General features: G+C 33.0%; 5 protein-coding genes, 1 long non-coding RNA gene and 1 pseudogene across 14 annotated transcripts; 3 read left to right on the top strand and 4 right to left on the bottom strand.

The window, feature by feature from the left end:
* Positions 1-40: 40 nt before the first annotated feature.
* On the bottom strand, positions 41-2631 carry TT16 (K-box region and MADS-box transcription factor family protein; the record flags this gene model as incomplete). 4 transcript variants are annotated; one of them, NM_001343797.1, is made up of 7 exons in its annotated part: positions 41-507; positions 594-635; positions 733-774; positions 866-1030; positions 1141-1210; positions 1967-2193; positions 2294-2631. In NM_001343797.1, the coding sequence occupies 7 exons, from the start codon at positions 2300-2302 to the stop codon at positions 256-258; spliced, it is 807 nt and encodes a 268-aa protein (NP_001330404.1). In that variant the 3' UTR covers positions 41-255. The 4 variants fall into 4 exon arrangements, with proteins under 4 accessions (NP_001330404.1, NP_001318626.1, NP_974823.1 ...); NM_001343796.1 differs by having other exon boundaries at positions 733-759; NM_203094.2 differs by having other exon boundaries at positions 2445-2631.
* Positions 2632-5752: 3121 nt separating this feature from the next.
* On the bottom strand, positions 5753-8278 carry AT5G23250 (Succinyl-CoA ligase, alpha subunit). 3 transcript variants are annotated; one of them, NM_122231.4, is made up of 7 exons: positions 7900-8240; positions 7457-7666; positions 7168-7338; positions 6836-6959; positions 6509-6570; positions 6339-6420; positions 5753-6244 (listed from the first exon to the last, which is right to left on the bottom strand). In NM_122231.4, exons 1-7 carry the CDS (start codon positions 8134-8136, stop codon positions 6105-6107), a joined length of 1026 nt encoding a protein of 341 aa, NP_197716.1. In that variant the 5' UTR covers positions 8137-8240; the 3' UTR covers positions 5753-6104. The 3 variants fall into 3 exon arrangements, with proteins under 3 accessions (NP_197716.1, NP_001119263.1, NP_001331781.1); NM_001125791.2 differs by having other exon boundaries at positions 5753-6420; positions 7900-8278; NM_001343795.1 differs by having other exon boundaries at positions 6509-6959; positions 7900-8236.
* A 1588-nt stretch (positions 8279-9866) lies between these two features.
* On the bottom strand, positions 9867-11592 carry AT5G23235 (annotated as a pseudogene). 3 transcript variants are annotated; one of them is made up of 2 exons: positions 10516-11592; positions 9867-10432 (listed from the first exon to the last, which is right to left on the bottom strand). The 3 variants fall into 3 exon arrangements; another variant differs by having other exon boundaries at positions 9867-10721; positions 10880-11587; another variant differs by having other exon boundaries at positions 9867-11587.
* On the top strand, positions 9872-11864 carry AT5G23240 (DNAJ heat shock N-terminal domain-containing protein). The gene is made up of 4 exons (NM_122230.4): positions 9872-10394; positions 10481-10737; positions 10861-11044; positions 11116-11864. Exons 1-4 carry the CDS (start codon positions 10062-10064, stop codon positions 11737-11739), a joined length of 1398 nt encoding a protein of 465 aa, NP_197715.1. The 5' UTR covers positions 9872-10061; the 3' UTR covers positions 11740-11864.
* On the bottom strand, positions 11698-12796 carry AT5G03585. The gene is made up of 2 exons (NR_142695.1): positions 11857-12796; positions 11698-11718 (listed from the first exon to the last, which is right to left on the bottom strand). It is a non-coding gene; the product is annotated as an other RNA (long non-coding RNA).
* On the top strand, positions 11985-12738 carry NIC2 (nicotinamidase 2). The gene has a single exon (NM_122229.4): positions 11985-12714. The coding sequence runs from the start codon at positions 11995-11997 to the stop codon at positions 12589-12591; it is 597 nt and encodes a 198-aa protein (NP_197714.1). The 5' UTR covers positions 11985-11994; the 3' UTR covers positions 12592-12714.
* A 5039-nt stretch (positions 12797-17835) lies between the features above and the next one.
* On the top strand, positions 17836-18988 carry NIC3 (nicotinamidase 3). Its single transcript, NM_122228.3, has one exon. The coding sequence runs from the start codon at positions 17932-17934 to the stop codon at positions 18526-18528; it is 597 nt and encodes a 198-aa protein (NP_197713.1). The 5' UTR covers positions 17836-17931; the 3' UTR covers positions 18529-18988.
* The last annotated feature ends 1922 nt before the right edge of the window (positions 18989-20910 follow it).

Raw genomic sequence — 20910 nt, 5'->3', positions numbered from 1 at the left:
TCAAAGCAACAGCTTTTTTTTTTCACAAACATAACTTGGAGAACAAGGGTGTTTCATTACATAAACAGATGATCTTTAGTTGGAAAATATGTAATAATGATGATTAATTATATAACCAAGAACTCAAGTGCATTGTGCTTTAAACAAGGTTTCCATAGCCACACAAAAGAAGACACTGGCTTATCAAAATATAGGTAATAAAAGTTCATGAATCTGTCTCCATAAAGAAAGAGTAGATATCTATTGAGAATTGTATTAATCATTCTGGGCCGTTGGATCGTTTTGAAGATTAGGCTGAGCAAGCTGGAGATTGTAAGTAGGATCAATCTCAGAAGGAAGTGTAGCAAGCTGAAGAACGCTGTTTGGTTGTTGTTGCTGCTGCTCTAGAAACTGCTGATACTCCCCTGGTTTATAGCACTGAAGCTGCTCTATAAACTGTTGATACTCCCCTGGTTTGGTATCTATCCCAGCTTGTTGAAACTCCATCGCTGCACGATGCTCATGAAGCTGCGAGAAACATCGGTATATGTAGAAAAATGTTATACCAACGTAAATGTGAAAACGTATTGACATTCGCTAGTAACCAAACTCACCCAACGGTACATGTTGTTGTTATCTTCTTCTAGCATCCTCCTCTGATCATATGCATAACACGGTAATGATAATTAAACACGCGGTATAATCAGATTATTAGATGAAATTAGAGTTTAAAAAGAGTGATTAGAGAGTGACCTTTCTGCTTAGATTCTCCAACTGTTGCTGCATTAACTCATTCTTCAATATATTAATAGCAGAGATCAAACAAAAGTGTAACCAATATAGTTTTAAAAGAATATGTATAGATATGGACATATATTTGCATTACCTTACGCTCACGGACTTTGAGGACAGAATGTTCTAGCTGTCTCTCGAGTCCGTCAAGCTCATTAGGAGGAATGGAGGCTAAGTCATGTCCATGGAATGGACGCAGACGAAGCTCAAGGTTACATGTCTCTCTTCTTAGTAGTTCCATCTCATGGTGCAATTGCTCCTATACACAAAAATACAAATGAATATATCATATGTTTCTTAAGAAAATGTGTGATTTCCTTCGTTGTCAATTGGTAACACAAAGGAAAAAGTATGCGTGCATATATATACCTGGTCGTCATGATGATCAGGAAGTCGCAATCCGTTGGTATGCAAGTATCGGTCAATGAGTTGAGGCATCCTATTCAATATGAAAATGTGATCAGTTTAGTATCTTTAATGCTACACGTCAAGACTTCAATAATCACTGGAGGAACACAAAAATCAAAATAACTAATAATGTTCTGAAGGGTAGAATCCATATTTTGGCCTAAACATTGGTTAGGAGAAAACAAATTTAAAAGGTGTTTTACCCATTTTTTGTGTAATCAACGCTTAAACTATTAGCACACCCTTCTTCTCCTATTATGGCTATATGTGAATAATTTTCTTATTTATCTGGTTCATGACTTAGAACTAAAACTTATAATTGTACTAAATTGAATCATTAACATGAGACTTATACATATATATCGGTATGTATGTTTATGTTGTAAATATGACACATTAATATACTACATAAATTAGGGTCTTTTTTGTGACAAAAATAAGTAAAAAAAATTAGGGTCTTATTACGAAAAAGCTGGATCAAGAAATGTCAAATACAAATTAAATATAGAATTTGACCCATACGTATTAAATATGATAAGATACATGAAAATACAAATTAAATACTGCAAGAACAAAAATATTGGATCAAAGATTCTTAACTTCTGGGCCAAATGAAAATCCAAAAAACGACTCATGACACCTGCTACTTCAGAAACTAATGATGAAAACTGTCTGTTCTCAAGCACGAGTCATATATCTAGCTCATTTCCTCATTAATTAGATGGATACATACACATGTATGTATAGATCTCTGAAACCCTAATTCAAGAAAGAAGAAGAAGTTAACCTGTTCTGTTCGGAGCAGAACTCGGAAAGCTTTCCGGTGGCTGAGAAGACGATGAGACCGATGTGAGCGTCACAGAGAATAGAGAGCTCACGAGTCTTCTTTATAAGACCAGTTCTTCTCTTGGAGAAGGTCACTTGCCTCGCCGTCTGATTCTCTATCTTCTTTATCTCTATCTTCCCTCTACCCATCTCTCTCTTCTTCCTCTTATGAGTGGCTCCCTCTTCCTCCTGATTCAAGTGTATATGAAAGCTAGATCAACTTAAAAGAAACCCTAATTAACTAACCAAAAAAAACAAGAATCTGAAAACCCTAGAATTAGTTAATTACAATATTCATTTCAAGGATGTTGTTGATTCTTGAATCTTGATGTGTGAATTAGAGAGGAGATAGAGAGAGAAAAAGTGTGTGTGTGTGTGAAAGAGCTAGTGAGAAATATATATAGAGAGATAGAGGGAGAAAGAGAGTCTTTTTAAAGTACTTTTTTGTTGAGCTGTGTTCTTGGGGATCTGGAAACGGAGATTGAGGTTGGATGACACAATAAAGGTGAGAGATTAATGGGTAAGAATATGCTTAATTACACTTTCTAGTTTCTGTATAATTCTGTGTGTGGCGTGTTGTTTCAGCTCACCATTTTCTAATTTCATTTTCTCTTTCTTCTGCTTCTTGTATAAGGTTTTTTTGTCTTCTGTAAATTAGGCAGTGAAAATGGCTTTACCTATTTAATAATATCAATGTTTCTTAGGGTTTCAATTAAATGTTATTATACGTATAGTGGTCATAATTTACTTTCAGCATTATACACTTAGTGCGCATTAATTTGCACGTTTAACCTCTCTATATATTTATGTTCTCTTTATTTTTATTTCACAGAGAATTTTAAAAAAGTAGTAATAATTTTCTTAAAATATATTTTAATTCACTTTGCATTTTTTCTTTTAAGGTTATTTTAAATATAAAAAATAATTCGTTTAAATTTTGAGTAAGTTAACAAAGATGTCTTATACTCAATTTTCAAACTACCAAACACAAAAGACAATTTAAGCTACAAAACATTCAAATAATAACTTAAATACGAAATTTTATTAGACAAGACTTGTAATGGCAGTGTTTGGTAATTTCTTTAGCGAAGAAGATCCTTTTAGTAAAAAATTATAAAATATCGAACATTAGTTTCTTTGATCTGCCATGCATGACGTAATTCGGAGAAAAAACGAAAATGGAAACTTAATGAAATAATGTTATAAGGAAAACAAAGTTACCACAAAAGGAAAAAGGCAAAAGAGAGAAAGAGAGAGTAGCCAAATGGGAAAGGACAAAGTGTAACAATACTTGAAAGTGACTTTTTATTTTTTTTTACCTAACTCCTCTGCCTATCAAATATATGCATAAACATACAAGCCCCAAAATTTATTTTATTTCTATAGTAACATCAATGTACGTGTAATTTATTTAGATTATAGTATGTAATAAAGTATAGCTTCTTTTTCTTGTCAATTCGAGTCATAATTCAGTAAACAAGATTGTAAAGCGCAATCCATATTAGTTACACACTTACACTAATATTGTATATTTGAATTTCATTAATAAAATGGTTTCAAAAAACACGATAAGAAAAGAACAAGTGTCTCTTCATACAACAACATCACTACACAAAGCAAGGCCAATAAAAGTGTTGTGGGTAATAAGTTTACTTCCCAATATATAAATTTAAATAATAGGATGACATTTACATCTTTTTCTTATTATAATTTACTATATATTTGATGCTGAAACTCGAACACTGAAATTCTGAAAAGGAAATTGGCATCTAGATCCTTTGATTCATAGTTTCTAATTGCCATAAATATATATATATACTAGATAAGGCCCGCCTATTTAGGCGGGAGTACCTGAAATTTTTAAATACTTGAACGGGTCTAAACTTCAAAATCTAAAAAACTCGAACCAGAACCTGAATAGGTATCCAAACATATCTCAAATATAAATATATATTAGTTACATTTATACTTATATATAGAAAATATTAGGATTTTTTTGGATATATTAGTTATTTTTGTGTATTTTTAGAAATATTCAATCAAAACTACTCGTGTTGTTTTGGAAATTTTTGAAAATTTCAAATAATTTAATAGATTTGCACACAAAATTTGATATTTCAATATATAAATAAACTCGAACCCGAACCCGAACCCAAACTGAACCCGACCCGAAATCTTAAATTACCCGAACGGGTCATAAACTTCTAAACCCGAAAACCCGAACCCGAAATACCCGATCCGAATACCCAAACGCCTAGGCTTAATAATTAATAGAAAATCAGAAATCCACAAAAATATTTAGAAACCAAACATTGTTGAAAATATATTTTTTATATATGCCGTAATCTCGTAAGCTAATTTTACATCATGCAAATTAATATTAAATGAGTTAAAATTAATAAATGAAAATAATTGAAAAGTTAAATCTTATAAGCTAAGCTATTTTTCTCAAAATATTCTATTTTCACTTATAATTACATGAGTTAAACACATATTTGTTAATTTTCTTTTTTTGAATAAATGTTAATTGTTTATAAATATATAGACATATAAATTAGTATATGTAAATTTGTTTACTTTTTAAGATTTTCTATTTTTTTAGAGAATAAAAAAGTTAAATTTTGAATGACACATGTAAACATCTGATCGTTTGACTTGACACGTGGCACGATCCTATGAGTTAGCAACTTTGAAAACCATACTTTATATAATAAGATATATATATATTCAGTAATTAGCAGCGCTACACCTGCCTACAGGCTACGCCTACATGATAAGATTGAGAACAAAAATTATTAATGATATGAATATACACAGTGGAATCATTCCAGTGATCATGTTTTAACAAATTTAAATAGAAAAATAGAATTTAGGAGTTTTGCCTATGGTGAAAAAGTCATTTATTATAACAAGATGATCCGTACGTAGATAAATTTTACCTATATGTGACAAATGGTAAATGCCTTGCAAAGTGAAAAATCGTGTTGAAACTTGAACTTAATGGTCTAAACAATATACTGTATACAATTAAATATATCATTAATTCCATTTAAATTCTAACGTCCTAAAGTCGTTTCCTTTGAATTTTTGGGTCACAGGATTTTTAAGGAAGCAGAGAGAGTAATGGTCAGTCGTCTGTTCTGTCAGAAGACTCACAAGAAACATGTTATGGTTTCTAAATTAGGAAACTAATGATCAAAGAGGAAGAGTTGGGTCCAAGGCTATTTCCGTCATTTCCACTGTCACACTTTCTCATCTGCTGCCCCTATGTTGTCCTACATTACACATACGTATATAACAGATCTATGTAAATACTAAATATAAAATGAGCTAATTTCTTTTTCTATTGATTTGCCTAATTTAATGATAAATGTTTCGATTTATCTTTTGAGAGGCTTACGAAAACTTATTATACAAATAGAGTAAAACGTAATGCAAATTGCATAAATTGTAATTTGATGGAACATCTGACGTAAGCGTCTTTATCTGAACCAGTGATAACCATTGATTAGTACACGTAGTAGTAATTAATTAATGACAACGTCCTCATGAATTACCATTGATTACCTAGGACCCAATTATAGACCTCTTTGCTTTTGTTTTTGTCATTTTACTTAAATGCATTCTCATTGTCAATTGTTTTTTCCCAATATTATTATATTATGAATCTCTTCATTCATATTCACGACACTAATTAAAATCATTTTGATTAGCTGTCATTTTTTGGGGTTAATTGTTAGTTAAAATTAAAGAAAAGGTTTGTTTTACAACAATACTCATAGCATAGCAGACAAAAGTTGGAATCAACATAGCTAAATTAGTTGATTTTGATTCTTAAAAGAAGAAATTTGTGCAATTGATTCGTTCTCATTTTTTGTAACTTAACCAAAACAAAGACAAAAAAAAAATAGAACGGCTCAATAAATTGAAAAATAGAATGGCATAGACAAAAAAAAAAGTGACTATTTTTTTTTCTCTGCAATTATCTCCATGGTAAGGAATTTTAGGAATTCCGTTTCACTCTTCTATTTTGGCAAACTGTTGTTATTAGAGAGGTTGATTCCTGAAACAACTCATTGTATTATGATATTACTTCAGTTTCACTTCAAAAGACCTCTTTCTTGGAAAAGCTCAAACATCGCCGCACCAATCTTAGCTGGTGACTCAACCACCTTAACTCCTGCGTCTCTTAGGCTCTTTATCTTGTCTTGAGCCGTGCCCTTACCACCGGAAACAATGGCTTCATCGATCCCAAAAAAAACATTACAAGATTTAATAATGGGTTCGAGTGGGAAACTGTGAATGAATGAAAGAGCTGAGTAAAGTTTATTTACCTCCCGCATGACCCATACGACGCCCTGGTGGTGCAGTAAGTCCGGCTATGAAAGCAACTACAGGCTTGTCTGTACCATTTTCCTGTTTAATTGAAAACAGGATATGTTTTTACGCTTGATCATCTAAAAATGGTAACTCTTGATTCTTTAGAAAGAAGCATTGCAGTTACCTTTATCAAAGCAGCGGCATCTTCTTCTGCAGTCCCACCGATTTCTCCAATGAGAACGATACCTGAAAATAAATCAATAATTTCTTAGTAACAAAACAATGCTGGATTCTTTCACTAATCTACAAAACAGAGCGAGACTGTAATATCGATAAAGCTGTGTCTATTACTGCAAATGAATCACCTTTTTCTACATACTAAAGAACTAGTAGTAGTCTTGGGATATCAACTACATATTAAAAGTAAGTGACTAACAGGAAACAATGAATTTAGACAAATAGGAAAAGATATAAGATGTATGGAATCAATTATGGTGTCCGAAACCGAGACCTTCTGTTTGGGGGTCAACAAAGAACTTCTCCAAGCAGTCAACAAAATTTGTCCCATTAAACGGATCCCCACCAATTCCTACACAAGTAGATTGCCCCAAACCTACTGCAGTAGTTTGGAAAACCTGCATGAAAGATTAACCAAAATGCAACCATTAGAAGAAGTACTTAATAAGCAGGTCTTCCAGTAAGGAACTGACATCAGTGAAAGCTTAATCTAACAATCGACGGAGTAGAGGTTCTTAAGTAAGACAACTACTCATGCTAAAGGCTATGGAGTCAATAAGTTGAGAAAGACAGAGACAAACATGAAGGCAACACAAAGAACCTTACAGCTTCATATGTCAATGTTCCAGATCGAGAAACAATCCCTATCTTCCCCGGCTTGTGTATGTATCCTGGCATGATCCCAATCTTGCATTCACCAGGTTTGATAATACCAGGACAATTAGGGCCAATCAGCCTAGTTTTTGATTGACTGTTAAGAGCAGCCTTTACACGAACCTACATTACAAAAGCCAGAGAAATCAGTAGAGCCACCTTATATTACTGTGCAAACCTATCATATAAAGAAGATATCACAAAAAAAAAAAAAAAGGAAACTGGTAACAACGACTATTACCATGTCATGTTGAGGAATTCCTTCAGTGATACAAACAATAAGATCTAACTCAGCAGCTAAACCTTCCATGATAGCAGCAGCAGCGAAAGGCGCAGGTACGTAGATCACAGAGGCATTGGCTTTAGTCTCAGCCTTAGCTTCAGCAACAGTGTTGAAAACAGGTAGCCCCAAATGTTCTGTTCCACCCTTCTTTGGTGTCACTCCTGCTACCTATTAACCAAACAACCACAAACCTAAAATAAGATCATCACAAGCTTTAAAGCAAACACAAAACAAACACCATTTCATCAACATAAACGAACCAATTCCAAGTGAACTTGAGAGATGAAATAGTAAAGAATCGGCTCTTATGATCGTACTTAAGAACTCCATACATAGAATCTGAATTGCTCAAAAACACCAAGAAGTACATTTGAATCTATGTGAATTCTCGAATACAATACCATTTTGGTGCCGTATTCAATGGCTTGTTCAGTGTGGAAGGTCCCGTTCTTTCCGGTAATACCTTGGCAGATGACACGTGTATTTTTGTCGACAAAGACCGCCGCAGGAGGCGGAGGAGTTGTCCCGAAGGAGCGAGACTGTACCAATGAAGTGAGAGAGCAGACCTTTGAGCTGCCGCTGCAGCCGCCGCCGGAATGGCGAAGAGATCCGAGAAGTCTCGTGACCTGCCTAGACATGGCTGTTTCAATGATCTAAAATTCTTAAACCTACGATTCCGAATTTTGTACTGAACCCTATTCAGCGAAATGGGAAAGGAAATTTTCAGCGATCTTCGTTGAAGAATTAACGAAAGCTTTTGGGCTTAATTTAATGGATCCATATTAAGGCCCATTGATTTGAGTCCAAACAAAATTATACTCTTTTTTTTTTTTTTTCTTGTGCACACAAAATTATAGGGTGAATTGCAAAACTAGCTACTTTTGATAATGTAATTAAGAATATAGCATCATATATATAGAAATTAAGAAAGTAACATGTAAGGGTAGGGAAAAGACAATTTTAATGTTGACTCATAGGTGAGATGATTTACTAACCTTTATTTTAGTTTTTATCCATTTATATATGTTTGCTATATATCTTTTCCAAAAAATAGATTTCAATTCTGAAATTTAGTAGAGAAAAATATATGTTTTTTTCTACATACAGAATAGTTTGAATTTTTAAAATCGGATTTGAATTTTAAAAATAGAAATAGTGTTTGTAAGTAAAAAATATATTGTACTATTTAAGATGTATAGAAATAAAATATTGTTCTATACTATTTTCATAACTGATTTGTAAATCAATTTTAATTTTAGTATAGAGCAAAATGTTTTAAATATAAAGTAATAGTGTTGGTAGTGGTGATGAGATAGTAGTTTATGTTACGTTAATATAGCATTATAATCAATTAAATGTTTTTGTTGGAAGGATACTAAACCCTAAGTGGATAATATATTGGGAACCCAAAGATTTCAATCTAAAATTTAATATTCTTTAACCATAGAAAAATAGAATAATATATGTTTGTCATCACTACCAACATAACGAGTAGCACAGCACAAGATAGTCTCTTGGTAGAGGAAAGAAGTGGTAGTAGAGAACACCGGGTACACCATTTGGGTTCCACAATCGAGGGCACAAGGAGACACGAACTCGCCACACTTAACTAGAAATTGATGTAACTCCAAAAAAATCCAAAATTTTACCTTTGTAAATCAAAACCCCCAATTCAATTTAATCACAAACCCTAGACGTCAATTCCAAAAATTAAATGTATTGATTCCGTCGCCAATACATCTCCATTGAACGTTTTCAGAATCCGAAGCTTTACAAAAAGGAGATAGTAATTTTTGGGACCCAAAAAGCTGTTGGAATGTTAACAGCTGATGAGAAAGTGTTTTTTGGAAAGAGAGAAGAAGAAGAAGAAAAAGAGCCTGTATCTCAGGCAAAGGGTAGCATTGTCATTATTACAGAAAATACAAATAATATCAGTATCTTTTTGTGGGATGGTTAGTTACTTAATTATAATTTTTTTGTAGATTAAAAACTCAAATTTCTCAAAATTATACTCTCCTAAGTAGAAAAATTTTACAAGTTTGATTTCTTGAAAATTGATATTATAATTTATTTTTCTGATTAGGGTGGGAAGATTCTTTATAATTTTTTTGGTTTACCTGAAAATGAAAGAAAAGATTGTAAGAAAGATACAACAAGTGTAGACTGGATCTTTTAAAGTCCAAACCAAAAGCCAAAAATTAGGTAACCTAAATATGTAAGACTTTATTTTTTGGTTTTTCTTATTAAAACAACATTTCGATAATTCATTATGATATTTTTTACGCTATGATCCTCAGCCTTAAACTTTCATTCGTATAGAAGGATAATATCATAATAGTACAACTCTTTTAATTGCCACCAATCAACTTTATTGTCTGCTTTCAAAAATTTTATTTTTTATAAAATATTATTCATTTTAGCTATAACTCAATTTGGAACTTTTATTCGTCCCAAATAAAATATCTTTCCAAGAGAGATGGAAAAATAGCTTCATATAGAGATATTTTCAACAACTTGTCCCTCTCTAAACTCATCCACCTTCCAAAACAGAGAAGGGGAAAATATGACACCGGCTATTTTTTCTCCGACGACTCTTCCTCCATCAACTGCTACATGGCCATGTTCAACATCTCAGAAGCTCATCACCGTTAGATCACCACTCAAGTTCAAGTGTAGAGCAACTTCATCATCATCGTCTATCACTGACTTTGATCTTTATGACCTCTTGGGTATTGATCGAAGTTCTGATAAGTCTCAGATCAAATCAGCCTATCGTGCGTTGCAGAAACGATGTCATCCAGATATCGCAGGAGATCCCGGTCATGATATGGCCATCATTCTTAACGAGGCTTACCAGCTTCTCTCTGATCCGATCTCGCGCCAAGCCTATGACAAGGTTATAATTCTTATATTGCTTCTTTGATCTTGTAGTCTCTGTCAAGGTCACACTAAGTAAATATGAATGAAACTTTCTTGTTGTAGGAGCAAGCAAAACTAGAAGAACTCAGAGGCTATACAGGGAAACCGATATACTCGGTTTGGTGTGGACCAGAAACAGAGCAACGAGCTGCGTTTGTGGACGAGGTTAAGTGTGTTGGGTGTTTGAAGTGTGCTTTGTGTGCAGAGAAAACATTTGCTATTGAAACTGCTTACGGGAGAGCGAGGGTTGTTGCTCAATGGGCTGATCCTGAATCCAAAATCAAAGAAGCCATCGAAGCTTGCCCTGTAGACTGCATTTCGTAAGCACTTAACTAGTAGATGTAGTAATGGTTTTGTTTCATTTCCCTCTCTATATGTGAAGTCAATAGAGACAAGACAACTAGAGAAATACATAAAAGTATGATACTTTATGAGATGTGCAGAATGGTGGAGAGATCTGACCTTGCTCCATTGGAGTTCCTTATGTCAAAGCAACCACGAGGCAACGTGAGGATCGGGGTTGGAAACACGGTTGGTGAGCGTGTCTCCAATGTATTTGTTGATGTCAAGAAGTTCCAAGAAAGATACGCTAAAGCTATGAGCAGAACCACAAAAGAGACCTCCCAGGTGAGTTATCTATAGTCAAGTTATACACTTACATGTAAGATATTAAGTAGTTTTGTTGGGATGTTTCACAGAGAGAAGTACAAATAAGTGCAGTAGAGGCGATTAGGTCCATTTCCAATTGGCTATACTGGAGATCATCACCGTACACGAAACCATTGAGTCCAGAATCAAACATGAGTCTAACTTTTACCAAAAGAAAGAAAGCTGTTGATCCAGATATCAGAAAGCTTCAAGATGTTGTGGCAGCAATGAAACAAGCAGACCAAAGCGGAAGAACCAAAGAGAAAGGATCAGCTTACTTGCTTGGAGAAGATTACTGGAGTCCATCAAACGCTGCTCTTCCCTCATCTGGAAACAACAACGGTTCCAAAGCTAGCTCGAATCCGCAAGTGACTCGTAAGACATTTCCTTCAGAAGAGAAACCAACTAGTAGAAGAGAAAATAGAAGACAGTTCAGGATAAAGAAATTTCCAATTGGGACAGCCATAGTAGCAGTATTCTTGGTTCAGTACCAAGCAAGTTACAGAGCCGCCTCTGAGCTCAACGACCATATCGGCGGCTCGCTGGCTTTATCCATAGTTAACAGTCCATGGCAGCAGATATTGTTAGCAGGAGTTACATGGTACTTCATTGGAGCAATGTTACTCCAACTTGTGGAAGCTGTTCAACACAAGCTAGAAGATAAAGAAACATAAGATTCATAGATCATATATATGTACATCATATCCCTCTTTAGAGCAGGTACTCGTGTTCACCTGCAAATGTAACAAAGAACATTATACTATACAACAAATATACACATTGAATTATACCTGTATAACCAACATAGGTCAAGATTACATCATACGTGGGCTAGGCCCATTTTATATTGGCCCAATAAGTGAGTGACTAAATCCTTTCGTTCCCAAATATATCTCCACCGATCAAGAGATTCATCTTCACCGCCAGAAATGGCTTCTTCATCATCGAGAACGTACGAGACACGAAAGCGAGAGCCAAATCCTAAAATCGCAGCTCTTCTCGTCATCGATATGCAGAATCACTTCTACTCTATGGCTGAACCAATCCTCCAAAACGCTCTCACCACCATCGACATCTGCCGACGCGCTTCAATCCCCGTATTCTTCACGCGCCACAACCACAAATCCCCAACCGACCACGGCATGCTCGGAGAGTGGTGGAACGGCGATCTAATCCTCGACGGAACCACTGATTCCGAAATCATCCCGGAAATCAATCGCCAGGTCACCGGACCAGACGAAATCGTGGAGAAGAGCACGTACAGTGCGTTTAACAACACGCACCTTCAGGAGAAGCTGGACAAGATCGGAGTGAAGGAGGTGATCGTTATCGGAGTGATGACGAACCTATGCTGTGAGACGACGGCGCGTGAAGCGTTTGTAAAGGGGTTTAGGGTTTTTTTCTCGACGGACGCGACTGCGACGGTTAATGAAGAGCTTCACGAGGCTACTCTAATGAATCTCGCGTATGGCTTTGCTTATCTCGTCGATTGCGATAGACTCCGGCGAGGTCTACTCAGTAGTTAATAAAAGATGACTACACCTTTTGTTATTTGTGTTTATTGTGTGTGTAAGAGCATCTGGTGATAAAAGTGGAATGTCTTTAGTCGTTAGATTAAAATTTTAATTGATAAACTGTAAAAGTATTAAAACCAATAAGAAGGTGACATGTAGGTAGAAAATGTCTTTAAGAGATGTCTTTGTGTATTTTTGGAGACACTATTCTTTTCTCTCTTCACAAATATCTTTAATTTATATTATAAAAATAATAAAGACACCCATTAATATGACTAATGGAGGTGCTTTAAGTGTAATTAAGTAAGTAACAATAATACCGTTGTAAAATTTTCGTAGAAAAAATTGATAACTGCACCTACATTTTTTACTGTCTAGACTGGTTACGAGTATTCATGACACTAGTACGTCCATGCATATTGCATAACGTACGTCTCATACAAAATTTATTTTCCAATAAAAAGTAGGAAGAACGATACATGACATGCTACTTGAGAAGGGATAAATTGTTGTTTGTTCAAGCTACCGCTAATGTGAACATGTATATATACATTTTAGATAAAAAGACCGATTACATCGCGACATTAGAGACGTAGGTCCGAGTCATGGAAGTTCTAGCCAACTTTTAACTGCGGCCGTGTTGACGTACAAATCACACAAATACGATATGGATCTTTAGGGAATATGAAAAATCCGTCACTTGATCAATGAGCCTATGACCGAACAAGAGTAAGTATACGAGACGAAGCGGAGTGATATGAAGGGGACAGGTAGATTCCTAAAGACGACGAGGTAGAATCTTGTATTTGTGTCTTTTTGTGTCATTTCCTATGTCAGCGGAATTCGTGCATATCTTTTCATACTTTCTATTTTCGTATTTATAGAATGTTTTGCTAGGACATTTTCTCTAATGACTTTACGTTTTTATCCTTCTTTATTTTCATGTGCGTCTTTTATCTTCTGCTGGCCTCACAGATAAACAAATATAGACTTAATTTGCTTTGGACTTGGCTCGTCTTGATTTACTTTGGGCTTGGTTTGGTTCAATAGATTTTGGACTTAAACCAGTTCCTAACAGATACTACGTATGATTTTAAATTTACCAGTGGCAATTAGTTTGTCGGTTGTTAACAAGTTTTCTTTAATTAGCTTTTTATTTTTTGCTCATGTCTTTTATTTTATAAAAATCTACGCAATTTCAATTTATTAAATTTATATATTTAGTGGTGCAAAAAAAAAAAATTATGTATTTATTTGGGGGCTTTTTGAGAATTGGCACTTTCTAATCCAAAAACTAGAAATTAGACACATTTACAATGGGCTTATGGATAAAGGTACTTATGTGAGTTAGGCTGCCGAAATTACCCTTGCAATTTCACTCAATCAGAAGCCATCTTCTCCATCTCTTCTTCTCCGACAACTCACGGCATCAAAACGTTGGTTATGATGAACTCAAATAATCAATTAATTTTTTTTTGATGGAACAATACTAAACCCTAAGAAGATAATTTATAGGAAACCCAAGGATATCACTCAAAAAAATGATCAAATCAATTGAGGAGATTAGCCCTTCATTCTCCATCTCCGACGTTTACAGCCCATCTCCATCAAAGGGCTAGAGAATCGAAAACTTCACCTGCCTTTAAATTACCAAATTTTCTATCAAATTCGTTGCAACACCCAGAATTGTTGAAATCAAACTTGAATCTACCAATTTAAAGAGTACACAACACTCGGAATCGTTCAAATCAAGCTCGAATCTACCAAACTAGAAAATATGATTACCTCTCTCAAATTCGTTTGAATCAAGCTTAGATCTACCCAGAAATCAAATCTAACAAACTAGAGACAAAATTTATCTTTACTTCGATAAGACCCAACGTGATCTGCGATTGGAGTTGAAGGTCGCGTCATCTCTTCACCGGGACTCTACCACATTCGCTTGCTTCTCGGTCTCACCAACTCGTCTCTTTACGGTTTGATCGGACATTTACACAGAAAATGATGAAAATTAATAATGAGATTACGTTGTCAACGTTTCTGTAATAATTGAATCGGAAAAGAAAAAAGAAATACAATAAAAATTTGGAAAGCTGTGAAAGATGAAAACGTCAAACAATAAAAATATAAGTACATAAATTATGATATGTCTGTTTTCACAAAACCATTGACTTAATTGTGCCAATCCCAAATTGATCATATTTATTTGTATACATTATTTTTTATATCTATCCATTTTTATCTTTCTTTTTTTTTTCTTAGAAAAACAAAGTTATCTAAACGATAACAAAAAAATGCTGACTAATTTCGATTCCCAAACCCTTAAAATAAGTTTGAACCAGTACAAACAAAAAGATTTAAAAAAGTATTGATCTTTAACGGCCCTCCTTGTATCTCTGTAATGTCCTTTGGGTTTCTTAATGCAATCTTGACGACAAAAAAAGAAAAAGAAAAAGTAAAGAGAAGAATAACATATAGTTAAATAGATATTTTGCATTTTGCAACTTGAAGCAAAAAAATGAGCATGTGCGTGTAACTTGAGGAGACACAGGCAGAATTATTAATTCTGGGACAACTGGAATCCATGTGATTTTCAAAGACTTCTTGTAAATAAAGATAATCTTTAGGAAATGAGTAAAACAAAATTGAATTAAAAAAAAAAAAAAAAAATTGAATTAGATTTTTTTTTTCTTAGCTTAATACTGTAATTTAATCACCAACTTTAATTTAAACTATAACATAATTCTAATAAGAAGAAAAAACGAAAACAAAAGACAAAAATTATATTAAATAATTTCATATGGCAACAAAAATTGATTGTATTGAAATAATTGACTCATGTCGTGACAACCGACTTTAGATAATAGTATTATTGTTCCTTTATAATTATACTTAAACTTATAATATATTTTTTTTTAACTTTTAATATTTCTTTATCAAAAAATAATATTAGTATTTTTAATTAATTTTTTGGTAGTGGGTGATTTTTTAATTATGATTAGTAAATTATTATTCTTTCTTATACACTTAAGAAAAAAGTAATTAATGTTGTGGAACAATTAGTTTTAAGAATTGTTCTTGGGTATTATTATAAGTAAGAAGAAGATGTATATAGGAGATACATATTAGGATTCAATTTGGGAACCAATAAATGTAAAAAATGTTAGAATATTCTAATGCAATAAATCAATATAATACATAGGGATAATACATATGCTTAAACAAAAGTAATTATCGGTACTTAAAATAACATCAACATACATTTAACTACAAAAAGCATAAATTAAAACAACAATCATAAGACCGTATTTTAGAAATCGTTATTTTAGTATAAATAACTAACCAGCCTAAATTTATTATAACAAATATATGAATCAAACCATTAATGAAACTAAGTCATAATAAAGTATATGATTCGGGTTACGTGACAATAAAACAATTTAATAATTTACGTGACAGTGTATGATTTGGTTACATGACAATTAAATAATCAAACAATAATGCAGAGAAGATAGATTAAATAATCAAACGATGATGCAGAGAAGATATATTTTGTCACTTATAAATCTAATAGTCATGCGGTGGTAAAAGCTGGATATATTTGACTTATTAAAAAACTAATAATGTATTGACTAATAAACATATCGTCATATTGAACAATATATTAATCAATCTAATTAAACCAAATAACTCTAATCGAAAATTCAAAATAGTGATAAAATTCAATCGATTATATTAAATAAAAAAGGTAAATTAAATAATTATTAAAACATTTGTCGAAGTATAAATTTAATGTTTTCAAAACAGAAAATTTAACAAATTTAATTATAAAGTAGTATAAATATTAGATCCATAACTTGAACTCGATAAGTTCCCATCAATAACAAAGTATATTAATTAATTATATGCATCAAACGAGTTTTTTATATTGAAGTATGGGTATATAACAGAAACCCAATTATGCAAATGTATATATAATTATAAATGATGAATTAAATAACAGTTTATTATTCTAGACGTTTGTGTGTCACTCGATCTATATATGACCCCAAAATATAATAAGACTATATGAATCAAACGTGTAAAGTAATATTGTTTCTTTATTATAGAATTAAGTAACACAGCATGACTTAGATGCTTTTAGCAATGAAACAAAATATTATATGAAACTCTGATGAATCAATAACGCATAATGATATTCAAACGTTAAATAAGTATGATCCAGACAAGTCATATGATGAGATATTTAAACACGACTATTAAAGTACGATGAATCGAATGTTTATAGATGTGAGGTAACTTACCTCGACGTGGAAGAAAAAGAAAAACGATGAGATCGGAGACGGACGAGGACCAAGTTTTCTGTTAACTTGGTTGGCTAGGGTTTCGTGCTTGATAAGTAAATCAATTAGATTTAGAAATTGGTTTTATATATTATTCATGAATAAAAAGACGATATATATATGAAAAATATATACTAGGGTTCAGTTTGAAAATCAAATAATTTAAAAAGTTTTAGAATATCTTATAGATCTTTAATAAACATCTATATAATATCTATTATTCATAACAATTAATTATATATTTTTATTTTTAGGTTTGTAAATTTATTGCATAATTTTGTTTTATATATTTTTTTTTAACATGTGCCCAAATCTCTAATCGAGAATATTGACATATTTCACACTCATGTAACCGTGCTCATGCATTACAATGAAAATTAAATAATAACAATATTGTTTCAAGCGTACATGATAGTGTCTCAATACAAACCAAAAATAGAGAAATTCTAAAGTATATATTTTTTTTCTTTCTTCCTGTAAAATCATTCACCAAACTCATAAATGTTATTAATGTGCAGAAATTTTCATACAAATAGAAAACAATGATAACAATAATAAGGAAATGGGCTTCAATAGACAAATAACTCAAACACATATATTTCAAACTAATGAAACCTATAATAAGCCTTATTAAAAAATTCTAGCTTTTTAAGTTCTCCAATTTTTGGTGGCTTTAAGCGAATGCCTTTATCCCACAACGGTAAGTACTACACTATTTCCTCATGTAAAATTCCTGACACTAGAGATATAATAATATGGTGAAGATAACATTGTTTCAAAAAATTAGTGATACTAAAAATATAGTAATATGGAAAAGACAAAATTGCTTCATGTGAATTATCAACCTGAAAAACTAAAATTTATATAATAAAATGAAATACAACAAAGAACAAATATATGTTTATTGAATTATGTCGGTATAACCAACATACGCCAAGAAAAGCATACGTTTCCGTTCCCAGTATATATATCTCCACCGATCAAGAACTTCATCTTCACACCACCAAAAATGGCTTCCTCATCAACGAGAAAGTACGAGACACGAAAGCGAGATCCAAACTCTAAAATCGCAGCTCTTCTCGTTATCGACATGCAGAATCACTTCTCCTCCATGGCCAAACCCATCCTCAACAACGTTCTCACCACCATCGACATCTGCCGACGCGCCTCAGTCCCCGTATTCTTTACGCGTCACAACCACAAATCCCCGACCGACCACGGCATGCTCGGCGAGTGGTGTAACGGCGATGTAATCCTTGACGGAACCACCGATTCTGAAATCATCCAGGAGATACAAGGCCAAGTAACCGGACCAGACGAGATGGTGGAGAAGAACACGTACAGTGCGTTTAACAAAACCCGCCTCCAGGAAAACCTGGAAAAGATCGGAGTAAAGGAGGTGATCGTGATCGGAGTGATGACGAACTTGTGCTGTGAGACAACGGCGCGTGAAGCGTTTATTAAGGGTTTTAGGGTTTTTTTCTCGACGGACGCGACTGCGACGTTTAATGAGGAGCTTCACGAGGCTACGCTAATGAATCTCGCTTTTGGCTTCGCTTATCTCGTCGATTGCGATAAACTCCGGCGAAGTCTACTCGGTAACTAAAAAATGATAATTACACGCACAACCGTCGCGGAAAAGCTATCCGACGTTACATGTTATTTGGAGAAGCAAAGTTGGAGTCTCTATGCTTACCATATTGAGCTTTTTTTCTTAAGTATTTTGTCTAATATCTTTCATGTGATTCCCTTCTCTTAGGCGTTGCTTCGCTCTTTTGGCTATTTTGTTTTTCTGCAGGCGTTCATAATCTCAACATGTATCCTTTCATAGTCTTTTTTTAATAAAAGTCAGTTGACGAAGAAAATAAAAGTAACAATAGTACCCCTTGTATATAGTAAGTGATTATTAGCAGTACTTGCATACATAAAACTGACCACTACTTCCAATATTTAAAAAATTGTTAGGCGCGCGGTAAGTAGATGGTCAATAAAGTATTGTGATGATGTTATGTTGAAAATTTTGCATGTTATGTTATGAAGTTGATGTTATGTTGAAGTAAGTGATAGCTTTATTTTGTTGTCTTTATCCATATTTTAAGAAACTGGCCAGAATTCTTCTTGAATTTTTTGAATTTATTTTTGTACAAAAAGATGGATTAACATGTATCCTTTCATAGTTTTTTTATAAAGGTAATGTTATTATATTATGAGATTTTTGTACAAAATCATCTATAAATTGAACAATTATAGCTTCTTAGTGTATTCGTGTTGTAACTAGAAAAAAAAAACTTTAATCAATTTTATAACGTAAAAAGTTTAATCAAAACTGACATTGTCGAAGCTTATTTTTTTTTCTCTCCTCATCATAGTTTCTCTTTTTGTGAATGCTCAATCCGTGTATACAGATTTCTAGTGCTGGACATTAAATCCGAAATCCAACATTCAATTTATAGGGCGGGGGAGAGGGGTGAGGCAATACTAAAATTGTTCTAAAATTAGAGGGTCAAAACTGCAAATATTAAGGAATATAAACGAAATTGTTTAACATTTGCATCAAAATTGAAAAAATTTCCCGTGGCATCTGCCCCTATTGCTCTACGTGGATCCGCCGCACTGCAATCATAATTATTGTAATGTATTTTCAAATTTGACAATGAATTTAGGCTCGTTCATCAGTCAGATGGATCATTTGGATGGAGATGAGTTTTGATGTTCGTTTAGTACAAAAAACGGTTCATTCAGATGATACATCCAAATGAATTATTTGGATGAGTTTGAAAATTTATGCTAAATTTTGAAACTCATTTGGCTGAACTTAATTGGATCATTTGGATGGACATGATTCAGTCAAAATTAACAAATGACAAAAATACCCTAATTATTTTAATTGATTATTTAAATGTATTTTTTAGATAAAAACAAATAGACTTAAATCTTATTTTCCAATTATTTTTTTAAAAAATAAAAAATTAAATTTTCCGCTAAAACTGCAAAATCAAAATTTTCCGATAAAACCGTAAAATTCCATTTTCCCGCTAAAACGTTAAAAAACGTTTTCCCGCCAAAACTGTAAAATTTCGTTTCCCGCCAAAACCGCAAAAAAATGTTTTCCCGTCAAACCCGCAAAATCGTGTTTTCCCGCCAAAACCGCAAAATCACGTTTTTCCACCAAAACCGCAAAAATCACGTTTTCCCACCGAAACCGTAAAATCATTTTTCCCCGCCAAAAACGTAAAATCCTGTTTTCCGCCAAAAACGTAAAATCGAGTTTTTCCGTCAAAACTGTAAAATCACGTTTTCCCGCCAAAACCGTAAAATAAATTTTTAAATGTAAAAAACTATTATTTAAAATTTATTTACTTTTAAATATATTTTAGATTAAAAATTAAAATTAATATGTTTACAAGTAATAATAAAAATATAATTAGATGAAAGCATTGGTATTTTAGGTATTTGTATTATTACAAATCATTTGGATGGAGATAGAGATAAGCAAATGAACAACATCTCATTCGGATGGTCCAGTTAAATGAACATACTAAAAATGAAACGAACAAGAGTCGAATGAATCATCTAGATGGACATGTTGAATGGATCTGTCAAATGGAGAAACGAACAGAGCTTTAAAGAAACACGAGATTGCTAAGATCTATGATAAAAATCAATCTTTAAATAATAATAAAAAACAAAAATTACTCAAACAAATGAATGAAGAGATACATCCTTTTTTTGAAAATGAGGTATCTGGTCAAAAACTCAACATGAAATCATCCTGAAAAGGCAATTCGAAACCAACCACCACGAAACCTTAACCTATTATCGCAGATCATAAACCAGTTTATTAGCCTCGTCTGAGCTAATTTTCCTGTTTACAAAAGTTTGTTTTTCTCTTTACCTAGCTAATTCTTAGTTTCTAAATAACTTTATTTTTGAAAGAAGGTCAAATTAAATAAAATAGTTAAGACTTTTATAAAAATTTGTGTGTTTA

This window comes from Arabidopsis thaliana, chromosome 5 (genome assembly GCF_000001735.4).
Source record: "Arabidopsis thaliana chromosome 5, partial sequence".
Classification (NCBI taxonomy): Eukaryota; Viridiplantae; Streptophyta; class Magnoliopsida; order Brassicales; family Brassicaceae; genus Arabidopsis; species Arabidopsis thaliana.
Note: the sequence above shows the minus strand (reverse complement) of the source record. Positions and strands in the feature narration are given on the sequence as shown.